This window comes from Hyalella azteca, unplaced genomic scaffold, assembly GCF_000764305.2.
Source record: "Hyalella azteca isolate HAZT.00-mixed unplaced genomic scaffold, Hazt_2.0.2 contig5890, whole genome shotgun sequence".
NCBI classification, from domain to species: Eukaryota; Metazoa; Arthropoda; class Malacostraca; order Amphipoda; family Hyalellidae; genus Hyalella; species Hyalella azteca.
In genome coordinates, this window is record NW_025936068.1 from 136,151 (window position 1) to 149,102 (window position 12,952).

Consider the following 12,952-nt stretch of genomic DNA (forward strand, 5'->3'; position numbering starts at 1 on the left):
GTGCAATTTAACAGTAATTGGTAGAAATTATAAGTGCTTGATCGCAATGTAAGACAACTGCGCATATTTAGCCGAATAGCCTAATAAGCTGTGAAGAGATTTTATCAAAGATAATACTTTACTTATTTTCTTTGATTTTATGTCTATAAGATACTTAAATTTTACGGACGGAAACCGTAGATTTAATTCTCGTTATATGTTACGAATCCCTCATCGGCACCAGAATGTCCTGCTAGACTTGCTTCACATTATATGCTTGGTGTGGGTTTTTAGTAGTTTAGTCGCTGGGTGGGCTTAGTCGCCCACCCAGTCACCCTGGCGATGCAGCATCCCTCATCATCTACCCTCCATACTCACACCCCTCATCCCCGCTTCCATCGCCAGGGTATTAATTTTCAACCGCATCTCTCCACCGTAAAAAGTGGAAAATATTTTCAAAGTTTAGTATTTTTAGTGGTGTTTCATCGCCAGCATTATGTTCCTGATGCTGCTCAGCACTCAGGGATCAGCTTGCAAGCTTCCCTCGCCTGCATCCTTCTCTCTCAAGGTCAAGCTCAGGATGCTTGTATCCGACACTCCTAACAAATGACGTTGAGAAAACGTTGATTACGAATCGATTAATTTTGTTGTAACAATGCTGATCGCGAGTTTTTTTAATGACCTTGATTACTAGTTGATTTTAATGAAATAACGCTTAATAAACGACGTTATTTAATCGTCAAATGCCTGACGGGAACATTTATCGAAGCCTCTCCGACTGCGATTGAGGTGGCCTCCATTTTTTTGGGTCGGAAAATTCTTGATTAATCAAAAAATTACTGCTTTCTCAATTAATTAACTACTAACAATAACACAAAAAATGTAGAGATTTTTTTTCATTTTTACGCCTCCTACACCTACGCCTCTTTTTTTACGCCTCTTACACCTACTACACCTCCTACGTCACCCTACATCCCCTATAATCATTGCTCCACCTCCTACGCCTCCTACAACTCCTACACCTCTTTTTTTACGCCTCCTACACCTCCTACGTTCCCTCCACCTCCTACGTTCCCTACATCCCTTCTAATCATTGCTCCACCTCCTACGCTTCCTACGCCACAAACGAAGCAGTGAGTGCAGTCATACGCTATTGTCATGTCCTTGTTTACGGGACTAATGAAATGTGCCGTTATCATGGAATTTGCCTTGAAAACATTATTATTTGTGCATGAGTGATTTGCACTTAATGACAATGTGATTCAGTAGATACTAGATACACTAAAGACTTTCTAGTTTACGTTTCTATGTTTATTATGTAACTCAGTGAACGTGAATGGGGATTTGTGTGGCCGAGCATGAGTGTAGCTACGCAATGCACTTCATACGATGAGATTTTCGGGTGAAAATGATAACAATAATATGAAATTTATTTTATCAATCGATAAAATTGAAAGGGCTCCTGAGTTCATTACAAATCAAAGAACTTTGTTACGTTCTTCTGCTCGTGCTATCAACTGAACCCCAAATTTCAAATTCATTGTCCAAATATCAACCCACTTTCTTACCCTCTGCTCGAGCAGAGAGTGGGCGTAGCACTGATACTCCCTTCTGCTGGGTCCAAATGGGTCAGGTTGACTCGAACAAGGGCAAAAAAGTGCATCGCTATTTGGATAAAGTTTCACTAATTTATCTCAGTGAACGCTGCCGCCAGCCTGAGGTTTTTTTAAACAATTTTTTACGGTACGAGAGGATGCGGATCTTAAGGTATCTTATACGAACGGGTCGCTTTCAAAGCTTTCGTTTTGAGCATATAGTGTTTTATTAAAAACATATTTTTTGCTTAGGATCATGTAAAACATATTAAAATCAGACTATGATTCAAATTTTTCTCTTCCTTTTTTTAAATGCTGGCATTACTCTTCTTTAAAAATGTCCGCATTCGCAAAAGTAATTATTTCTAAGTGCCTGTGACGTTTCTATTTGTGCACTAGACTTTTGAATGGGCGTGTCGAGTACATCTAGACTCAGTGACGCCTGCATGACCGAGCCCTTCAAGTCTGTCTCACGAGACCATCCCGACTGCAGCAGCATCGTCGGCGACTGCAGTATCTTATGCCCCGCACCCGCGGCACCTTCCTTACCACAACCACATTGCTGCTGCTGCTGCTGCTGCTGCTGCTGCTGTTGTTGCTGCTGCTGTCCACTCGTCCTTCCTGTTCTTAACCTGCAACTGCTGCTACTCTCAGGGCAGTGTAAGCGCTACCTTCACTGCTCACTGAGAACCCGGCCATATTAATGCATCACGCTTGATCGATAGAATGAAATGGTTTGCGCGGCAATAGAGCAGAGTTGCGCGCGCCGCTCTCGTATTGATCAGCAGTTGACCAACTTGTTTCCGAGTCTGCCAGTGGCTGTCTCTTTGCAACGCACCTCCTCATTGGCCGTAGATTTTGCAGAGTTGTAGAGAACTGGCACTTTTTTGGTAACTAGTCTATTTAATTCGTAAAATTATCTTTAGTTGAAAGACACGAAACAAATGAAACACATCACATTATAGATATCGAAAATATGAACCTTGAAGTAGATGGAGTCTAAGTATAATAGACACCAAGCGATGGCACTTCGAGTCGGAATATCTCGGCACGGGGAGGTGCGACAGGCGAGCTCTGATGGTCTCTCGCTGGTATCCGTTTTCTGGAGCCAGTTTGCGTGTCGTGACGAGAGTCTGCTGTCGTGTGTGATCGCACTGAGCTCGGCCATATTGTGCCTTCCGTGTCTAAGCCTTAAATAGGTTCCTTTTGATTCTCATAACGAAATAGAAAAGCCAGGAAAATCTACCGGGGTCTCAAAGCAGTGATCCCAAGGCCTCCTTGTCATCCACTGAATGTTTTCTAACGAGTAGTTTCGACATAGACGGGAGGCTACTTTTCTCGATTTGGTTAAGCGTTAGAGTTTTCCCTAAAAGGTCGGTGCAACATGATCATGCGTGCTGCATTTAGACGCGCTGGAATCTATAGCAGATTATGTGCCGTATTTAGCATGAAGGTTGTAGGCTAGTTATTTATAAACCCGCAGATCTAAATAGCCATTTTTCTGCTCTAGAACTTTCCAGCCCTATTAGGTTTAAAAGTAGTTAAATAGTTGCAAGATACGTTAATTTTTCTTTCATAGTGCATTTTCCCGTTAAAATGTACGTTATTGTGTGTGTAAATGCTTGAATTTCGATTGTTAGCTAAGTCTAAAGGCGTTCATGGTTTATACAAGTTCAATTTATCTCGTTTTGAACAGTTTCACCGAAATCTACATATTTCTACGTAAGAAGTGATTTCACATTCAGAGAAATTAATGAAATTTTGTCTAAATAGTGATGGATTTTCAGCCCTCGTATTTGGATATGCAATGATCGAGGGTCACGGGTGCTACCTGCAGAAACTGTCACTATTTTGACATTATGATCCATGTATTTTGCTTGGTGCTTATGAAAACGCGTTTTGCGTTGACCATAATGCAGAGATCGTTTACGATATCGATTAGCATGTGTCATTCCATCATGCATTACCTTGAAAACTGGAGTTTTTTACATTTTTTTCGAAGTGTGAGCTCTTCCATCGCCAATCAACCCGAAAATAGCTTTTATCTATTCTTGATTACAACTTAAATTTCATGACAGTATTAAAGAGATTAATTAGTTTCGTTCACAATTAATTTTTATCGATCATTGGCAAAAATTCTCTCATCTTAACGTTTTTCTTTCTCAATCACTGCTAAACATTTCATTGAAGGAGATACTTTCCAATAATAACTTAAACTTGCTAGACAATCGAACTGAAATTGCAGAAAAAGGGGCAATTAGAACATCAATAAATTACTAATCTGGTTTTATGTTATGAAGTTTCTAGTTGTAATAAAAGAAATCATTACCCTAAATTTTGTCATACTATTCGTTAAAAAAAACATTTAATGAAGGTTTATAAGCATTATAGTTCGCAAGGTCCTAATTGTTGCGGCACAGTGAATAACTTGACACTACCACAAAGTTCTCAATTACGGTTAGAGACAAAATTATTCGTACAAAATGTAATTTCGAAACGTTTTGACATGCTGAAATTCTCCAACAACTTCAGACACAATCATATTCGTACAGGTGAAAAATACTAACATAGTTGCAATAATAATAACCATTGGCATGTCCTTTCATCTTGAAAACCTCCAACAGTCTCTTTCTATATTTTTTGAGGAGATTTGCAGTGACATCCTGTTTGATATTATCCCAGTGGACATAATTATCGGGACGTCATAATTATTGACTTCATTCTAGAGGTGTCGGTTCCTGCCATTTGACTGCAAACTCCAAGATGGGCAAGGCGAAAGAATTCAGTGTGGATTTGTGAAACAAATTATTGACCTACACAAATCTGGCAATGGTAATGGGTGCATCTTGAAACGCCTTAAAATTCCAAGACACACCGTACAATCGGTGAAAAAGAAGTTTGTAGAGTTTAGTACTGTACACACGCTGCCTGGGTTAAGACGGAAGTCTAAACTATCGGAACGATCCGTTCAAAAACTGTGTCATGAGGTAGATATGAATCCAATAGAGGTGTTGAAGGGCATTGTCAATAGGTTAGCCAGTGAGGGAATAAACGTGAGTCAGCGTACCATACAGCGTTGCCAACAAGAATGGCCTGCATGGACGCAGACCTCGACGAGTCCCACTTCTCACACGACGTCAAGTTGCTGCTCGTTTTTCATTCGCAATTTATTACGTGGACAAAAAGGAAGGCTTATGGAACCAAGTATTATGGAGTGAAGAAACACAAATTGAGCTATTTGGGCATAATAATTCGAAGAAGATTTGACGCAAAAATGGGGGAAGCGTTCCTTCCGAAAAAACACAATCCCATGCAACCTGGGTGTGGATCAATGAAGTTTTGGGGTTTTTTCTCCAAGTGGCACTGGGAAGTTAGTTTCAATTGATGGAATGATGAACTCAGATGTTTATATATCGATTTTGAATGAAAACCCGCAAACATTCGGTCGGAGTTTGGTTCTTGGACGACGATGGATATTTCAGCAGTATATAATGATTCGAAGCATACGTCGGAAGCTACGACCACTTGCTTGATAAAACGAAGGCCACTGTTCTTCCATGGCTAGCAAATGGCCTCGACTTGAACCCAATTGAGAATTTATGGCAAGAATTGAAAGTTAGCATCAATACTCGGGCTCCCAATAATCGCCAGGAAGTCGCAATTGAAGAATGGAATGATATCAAAGCGGATACCACTGCGAATCTCATCAAATACTATACAAAGAGATTATTGAAGGTTATCAAAATGAAAGGACTTGCCATTGGTTATTATTATTGCAACTATGTTAATATTTTTCAACTGTACAAATAATTGTGTTTGAAAGTGCTGAGGAATTTTTAGCATGTTAAAACGTTTTGAAATTACATTTTGAAAGTATTTGTTTATGTACTAGGAACTACATTTTCCCACTTTGCTGCCAGACAGACGAATAAGACAATCTAAAGATCATACATCATTAATACTGTTCCATCTGCTGTTTATCATTCGAGCTTGTACTCGTGTCTTCCTCTATACTGAATTTTCATGACGGTGAACCAAAACATTTGCTAAAATATTGTCATATTCCTATCACGATTCTCTTGTGTATTGACAGTTTTCTGACAGGGTGACTTGCTGAGTCTGGGTTTTTGACATCTTCATCCACTTTTTTCAGTTGTACAGGAAAAATAGGCAATTAGTCTTTAGAATCCTAATGAAATCCCGTATCTTGGAGATACGATCGTCCACATTGCATTGATATTCAATAGAGATGGTATACAGCTACTTATAATTAACTTCTAATCCTTAAATGCAAGAGCATCCCTCTTCCTTAGATGACCACGTTGTGAGTAATAAGAGTCCATGGGACCTGAGAAGTGTTTTTGGTTGTGACGTCTCGCTTACTACCACCTCCGCTTGTCTGTCTATGATCCTTCACGTTGTAGACGATCTCCTCATAATCAAAAGAGGTGCACACGCTTTCTGCCCTGTCTCTTATACACATCTAGATGTGTATAAGAGACAGCATTAATACTGTTCCATCTGCTGTTTATCATTCGAGCTTGTACTCGTGTCTTTGTCTCTTATACACATCTAGATGTGTATAAGAGACAGCTTCAAGTCTGTCTCACGAGACCATCCCGACTGCAGCAGCATCGTCGGCGACTGCAGTATCTTATGCCACGCACCCGCGGCACCTTCCTTACCACAACCACATTGCTGCTGCTGCTGCTGCTGCTGCTGCTGCTGTTGTTGCTGCTGCTGTCCACTCGTCCTTCCTGTTCTTAACCTGCAACTGCTGCTACTCTCAGGGCAGTGTAAGCGCTGTCTCTTATACACATNGGCTGAATAGAACCGTACTACATGCGCATATTCAAGTAAATTGATGTTGGTGTAATATTTCAAAATTACCAAACCTTAATTAACCATTGCAAATTAATTTTCTTTTAATGACCTTCAAATCTTTGTGTTTCGCAAGAAATGCTCAGCAAGAAAATGTATTTAGTTATTTAAAGATTTTCTATACTTCACTCCCTTAGCTTGCACTTAATAGCTCATTAAATATCGCTACCGCCGCTAATGTGACGCTCTTATCAACGTATTTGTCTCTAACGATTGCCCTGCACGTCAACTCAGCGGGAACCAACTGACTACAATACGCATTAAATTACTCTTTTAAGTCGCATTTTTTACTCGTACCAGATTTTATTTATTTTCATATAGATACCAATAGCAGTGATTTGTAGTACAATTATGAACAAAATTAACTGACGAGTCTTGTACATTTAGTGGATATTTCAGCCGATGATTNAAAATTAACTGACGAGTCTTGTACATTTAGAGTATATTTCAGCCGATGATTGCAAATATTAGTGCATGAGTTAACAGTATATGTCTCTGGTGTAAGCCTGTCCAACCACCTTATAGATATAGCCATATCCTACTGCATTGTTCACAATGTTCAATAACATGAGCTTGTTACTGAAGTGGCATGTGTGGATTTTGCATGCAATTTTCATATCTTCCTCATTCGACGTAAGAATTTATCAATAGTGCGCCAAGATGAACTTATTTCAAAACGCGTTTCCTAATTCTTTTCCTCTAACATACAAGTCAATTTTAGCTACATCAAAATTCACAATGAATATGCGTAAGTGCAAATGATGTATAGGGATTTTTATCAGCTATCAATAAAATTACCATCGATGATGGAGTGGTAAACTACGCAAAAAGAACCATAGAGATAATTCAATCAATGCGAAATATTATTAAAACTAAAACAACAGCAAAGTATTTTCTCGGGATGAGTTAATTATGCTTGCGGAGTGCCAAGTTATAATTGTTAGCTAATTGGAACAGACAGTGGTACTCAAATTAAACGCTATCACTTCACGAGAACAATTACTGTTTAGAATTAGTATGAAACTAAACACATTTTTTTCGGGATCACGCCACATGTTGCTCGCGGCAGGATACGAGTTGCGTGCGGAAGAAATCCGGAAGTTTGCGCGAAAATTTGTCTTGAGCTTTGCACCAGACTATTAGCTTAGCTTTACTTAATTGCTCAATTAACTTTACTAAAGCTTAGATTGTTTTAGACATTCAGCACTGAGCCGCAGTGAATAGACGAGTACATAATATAATATGAACTTGGGTCACTCTTTTTCAATTATTTTTATAATTAATGTTTTTTACATTTTTATCAATTTTGTACTGTACATATCATTTGTCGTATCTAAAGCGTGGATGTGACTATTCAACATTGAAAGAATTCAAATTATGGCTTAATTAAGCTTTCTTAATCTTCCCAGCTGCATTACTTTAAACTCACATTTTATGCATAATTACGCATTGATCGTCGGCAATCGTCATGGACACTAATAAACCTGACGAGATTTTGGTCTGAGATTTACCACCATTTGTGCACATCATATTTAGTAACTTCTTCCGATTTTTTTTCTTTATTCGCGAGTTCTCATCGCAGTTTCCATCCACCGTGCGCTACGAATTATTCTTCGCAAGCAGATAATTGTTTTTTTTTTGTAGATTACAAAAAAATAATGATTGTCCATTTGTTGTATTTTGGGTGTTGAACATGCAGTTCTTGGTTTCTCAGTCCCAATCGCTTAACCTATAATTTATTGTGTTTATTATTACGTAGGCAAAAATTAATCATAGAATAAAGCATTTATTCATAACAAGCCGGTAATTATAGGCCAAAATTTAAGATGTATTCAATAATACGCTTTTTGAAGTCTTATTTTGAAAAATTCTCAACGGTTCATTTGTGTTCCAATCGAAAAGTTTAAGAAAAAGCCGTTCCTATGACTAGGACTTAATTTTCGTTTAAAAATATGAATATGATGATCTTGATATGATTATGAAAAATATGATGTCTTTAAAAGTGAAGACATTGAAGAGGCAGCGCCATAATCGCTATAATTTGACTATACATTCAGGGTCAACAACGTCAAAACGGTGCTGGGTCCAACGGCTCGTATACTGGGGCCCACGCAGGCAACGGGTGCCACACCCGCCCTCTGGGGGAGTCCGGTGAGGCGGTCCAGTGTGGGGAGTACGGCGGTGTGAGCGAGGAGGGGGAACTGCAATATCAACTGCAGGAGCTTGATCTGCTCACCAGGCAGCACCATACGCTGCAGAAACACGTCCAGGAGAAAGACTTGGAGTGTGTTACTCTCAAAGACAAACTCAAACTCAAGAACGAGCTTTGTCAAGACCTGGTGAGTTGCTTTCACTTTAGGCAATTGTGGAGGTAACCAGCATTGCTCTGAGAAGTTGCGGTGGAGTTTCCGTTGTGTAATTCTGGTGTACAGGAGAGTTTCTTTTAAAAAGTTCTGGTGATGTAGACAAATTTCCCAAAAATAATTTGGTGTTAGGGGCCAGTTTCTCAAAAATAATTCTGGTGATCAGGCTAGTTTCTGATTATTTACCGATATAATAATTTGGTCATGAATGGAATGTCTATCCAATTGCAGGAATTAAAACAAATGATTCATAAAAACTGAAGCGAACTCCTGGCCATTTTTCTGATGTTATATTGTTATTGACCCAGTAAATGTTTGCGTCACTATTTGCCTATTAAAAAAATGTTCTGCTATAACATTGTGTTCATGACAATGAAAAAAGCTTTCATTTACGCTGCAGCCGGACCTCTTCCCAGATCTTTATCAGGTAATCAATTATCAACAAACTGTCATTTTTTGTGTGCAATTTTCTTTGTTAATGACTGTACATATACGAGTATTTTTATTATATTCGATATGGAGAAATTGCGAATTTAGTTAACTCATCGCAAGTTGGCAACCAACCTATATTCGGATGCATGTTTAGTTTAGATTGTTTTCAGTCCGCTTTTTTCCATGTGATACCGAAGGCTTGCCTCTTGCAATGTCACCTTGCACATATTCTAATTTCTAGCATTAAATTTTGAATTCGCGTATCTTTAGACTAGTTTTTTTTTCTTTATTTACACTATTTCGCTTTTGCCACCCCACAAATTTCAAATGCATTTGTTTCATCTCCAATTTTAATCTGCTCTTTTCCAATACTCAGTATGTTGTTTCGTCCGGCAATAGCTATTGTTCACTGAATATGTTGACATATTGAGGGTAACTTCTTTTACCCCAAAAAAATTTTTTGACGCACCATATGTCAGGATAAGTTCACAATTAATCGCTTTATTTCTATAAAAATGGTGATGAAAGTTCTTAGTTTTTTTAACTTCATTTATAGCTGTAATTTACGCTTATTATGCATCATAATTACCCGTATCAAAGCATCGAGCGTTGAGAAACATTTTTCTTAGTTTTTGCTTGCATTTATTATTTATCTGCTTACCTATGTAAATTATTGTAGTTTTTTATTTAGTTACTATAAAACGCTTATACTTTTCTTATATGTTACGTTGCCTTTTTATACCGCCCGATAGTTCGGTAGCATTTGAGCAGCGAGGTAGAATGTTGTAATTGTTGTAAAAATGCCTGGAACTACTGTAAAAAATATATGTATAGGTATTTATGTACATATATATAGAATGGAATTTATGGAATGGAATGTATGTGGACATTTCACACAAAAAAAAACATACCTACGAATGTTAAAATCATATCGATCTTGCTTCTGTAGGTTTTGGGCTTTCAAACTCATATTTTCTCTATTCCTGCAGCATTTTAATGAATGTGTGTTCTTGTAATTGTATTGATTTTCAATGCCTCGGCAGGAGAGCCAACTCGCCAAGGTGATCGAGAAGAACACCGAGCTCACTCTTCAGAATTCCGACTTGCAGAAGCAGATCCAAAATCTTCAAAATGTGAGTTCTCATTTTTTTAATTCTAATTTTAAATAAGTTTCTTTGTCCTATTCCTTTCACTAATCCAAAATTCTTTCACTTGTGCCCCTTCACGTTTTGTGTGCGTTTGGCAGCTTTTTTCGTAATGCTACGGTCGTAAATCGTTCTTAATTTGGTGGTGCAACTTAAATGTATCTTTAATTTAAGATTCGCTCTGCAAAGCGTTAAACCTACTTTGAAGTCATTCCACGCTTCAGGATTAAATTCACGGTCTCTGGTACATTTAGTAACGCCGGTGACATGAATCATTCATTAATCATTGACCCGAAATTCACGATCTCTGATACATTTAGTAACGCCTATGATATTAATTATTCATTAATCATTGACCCATTATTCACGATCTCTGTTACATTTAGTAACGCATTTGTCATCATTGCCAAGTAGTAATTAGATACAAAACTTTTACAAAATTTTTTTTCATCTATAATCATCTTTTTAATATAGCTCATCAATGGCGCCTCTAGTTCGGCTGTAATTTAAAACTAGGTTTGTCTGCTCAAGAGAAATGATCGATAGTTTGTCACTGCCTTATCTTGCTTTCCTCTCGCACCGACCAAATAATCTTTCTTCTTCATCGCCATCCACAAAGTCATCCCTCATTGGAAACCTTCGCTTGTGTTTTTCAATTTTCTAGAAAAGGCTTCGGCCTAAATTTTTAAAGGTCTGAAAATAACTTGTTTTGTCCTAATGTTCAGTTTTATCTTGAAAGTCGAAAAGCCTTGATATGTTTTCCCAACCATAAAGCTTTCAGTTAAAAACTGAGTTTTTGTATAAAGTTTGTGTTACTACACAGCTATTATTTTTTTCAAGTTTTTGTTGAAAATTTTGTACGTTTATATTCTGAAAAATGTCTTGGTGGAAAATTTTGCAAATTCAAAGGTCAGCGAGAAAAATGCTAGTAATAAAATTTCATAACTCTAATTCATAGTTAAATTTGCAAAAATCGCATTATATAGACTTTAATGAATGGACTAAAGTTCATCCCAAAACGATTTAATTTTGCTTTTATCCCCTCAAAGTGCACGATGATGATTTATTGTGTCCCCTTTAAGCGCGCGATAGTGAAACTGTGTCCCCTTTAATGTGCACGATAATGAATTCTTGTGTCCATTTAGAGTGCACGATGATGAATTCTTGTGTCCCTATAACGTGTACGATAATGAATTATTGTGTCCCTATAACGTGCACGATAATGAATGACATTAATGAATTAATGAATGACAGGTGAACACGGGCGTGCCTACGAGCTCGGCGGGCTTCACTCAGGGCGAGGGCTGGACAGCAGGACTGTCCACTGGGGCGAGTCTCAACCTCGACAGCCTCTCTAGGGTGGGTCATAGTTCTAGTGTGGGTCATAGTTCTAGTGTCAGCCTTTCTAGGGTGCGTCATAGTTCTAGGGTGGGTCATAGTTCTAGTCTCAACCTCTCTAGGGTGGGTCATAGTTCTAGTCTCAGCCTCTCTAGGGTGGGTCATAGTTCTAGTGTGGGTCATAGTTCTAGTGTCAGCCTCTCTAGGGTTGGTCATAATTCTAGTGTGGATCATAGTTCTAGTGTCAGCCTCTCTAGGGTGGGTCATAGTTCTAGTCTCAACCTCTCTAGGGTTGGTCATAGTTCTAGGGTGGGTCATAGTTCTAGTGTCAGCCTCTCTAGGGTTGGTCATAGTTCTAGGGTGGGTCACAGTTCTAGTGTCAGCCTCTCTAGGGTTGGTCATGGTTCTAGGGTGGGTCATAGTTCTAGTCTCAACCTCTCTAGGGTAGGTCATAGTTCTAGTGTGGGTCATAGTTCTAGTGTCAGCCTCTCTAGGGTGGGTCATAGTTCTAGTCTCAACCTCTCTAGGGTGGGTCATAGTTCTAGCCTCAACCTCTCTAGGGTAGGTCATAGTTCTAGCCTCAACCTCTCTAGGGTAGGTCATAGTTCTAGCCTCAACCTCTCTAGGGTGGGTCATAGTTCTAGCCTCAACCTCTCTAGGGTGGGTCATAGTTCTAGCCTCAACCTCTCTAGGGTGGGTCATAGTTCTAGCCTCAACCTCTCTAGGGTGGGTCATAGTTCTAGTGTCAACCTCTCTAGGGTGGGTCATTGAGAAATGACGGTCCTAAACAGTTCTCAAATTTGTAATAATTTTAGTAAAATATTCTATCGACAGCGGCAACCTCTCCAAAAAAGCACTAATTTTGCATTGAAGTGGCCTCTTTCCAAAGAGGAATTAGATGCACCTTGCAATAATATTTATATTTATATCCCTGTAGGATCAAATTATTTGAAAATAGCGTTTTTTATCGTCATGGCTTTAATTGCTACAATTTTATTACAAAGAAATCTTAACCGTCACTGTCTGTTGAACGGTTAATTAGAATGAAACTGAAGAGCGAATTTGCCTGACGGCTGAATGTTGATTTTCTGTTGAGACTTGACAGCGGGTAATCTACTTAGATCTCCAAGACGATTTCNACTGTCGAAAATGTCCTCTTCGTGAGTCGCTTTGTAAACATAATCTGTAGCTCGTGAAATACACGGTACCTACAATTTTT

At 38.6% G+C, this 12,952-nt stretch overlaps 1 protein-coding gene across 1 annotated transcript in view; it reads left to right on the forward strand.

Moving 5' to 3' along the window:
• Positions 1-12,952, forward strand: part of LOC108676355 (GRIP and coiled-coil domain-containing protein 2) — a 53,064-nt gene that overhangs the window by 39,997 nt on the left and 115 nt on the right. The window contains exons 8-11 of the mRNA XM_018164421.2: positions 8,513-8,794; positions 9,219-9,245; positions 10,294-10,383; positions 11,650-11,754. Coding sequence (XP_018019910.1) covers positions 8,513-8,794; positions 9,219-9,245; positions 10,294-10,383; positions 11,650-11,754 — 504 coding nt within the window. The remainder of the gene's footprint in view (positions 1-8,512; positions 8,795-9,218; positions 9,246-10,293; positions 10,384-11,649; positions 11,755-12,952) is intronic.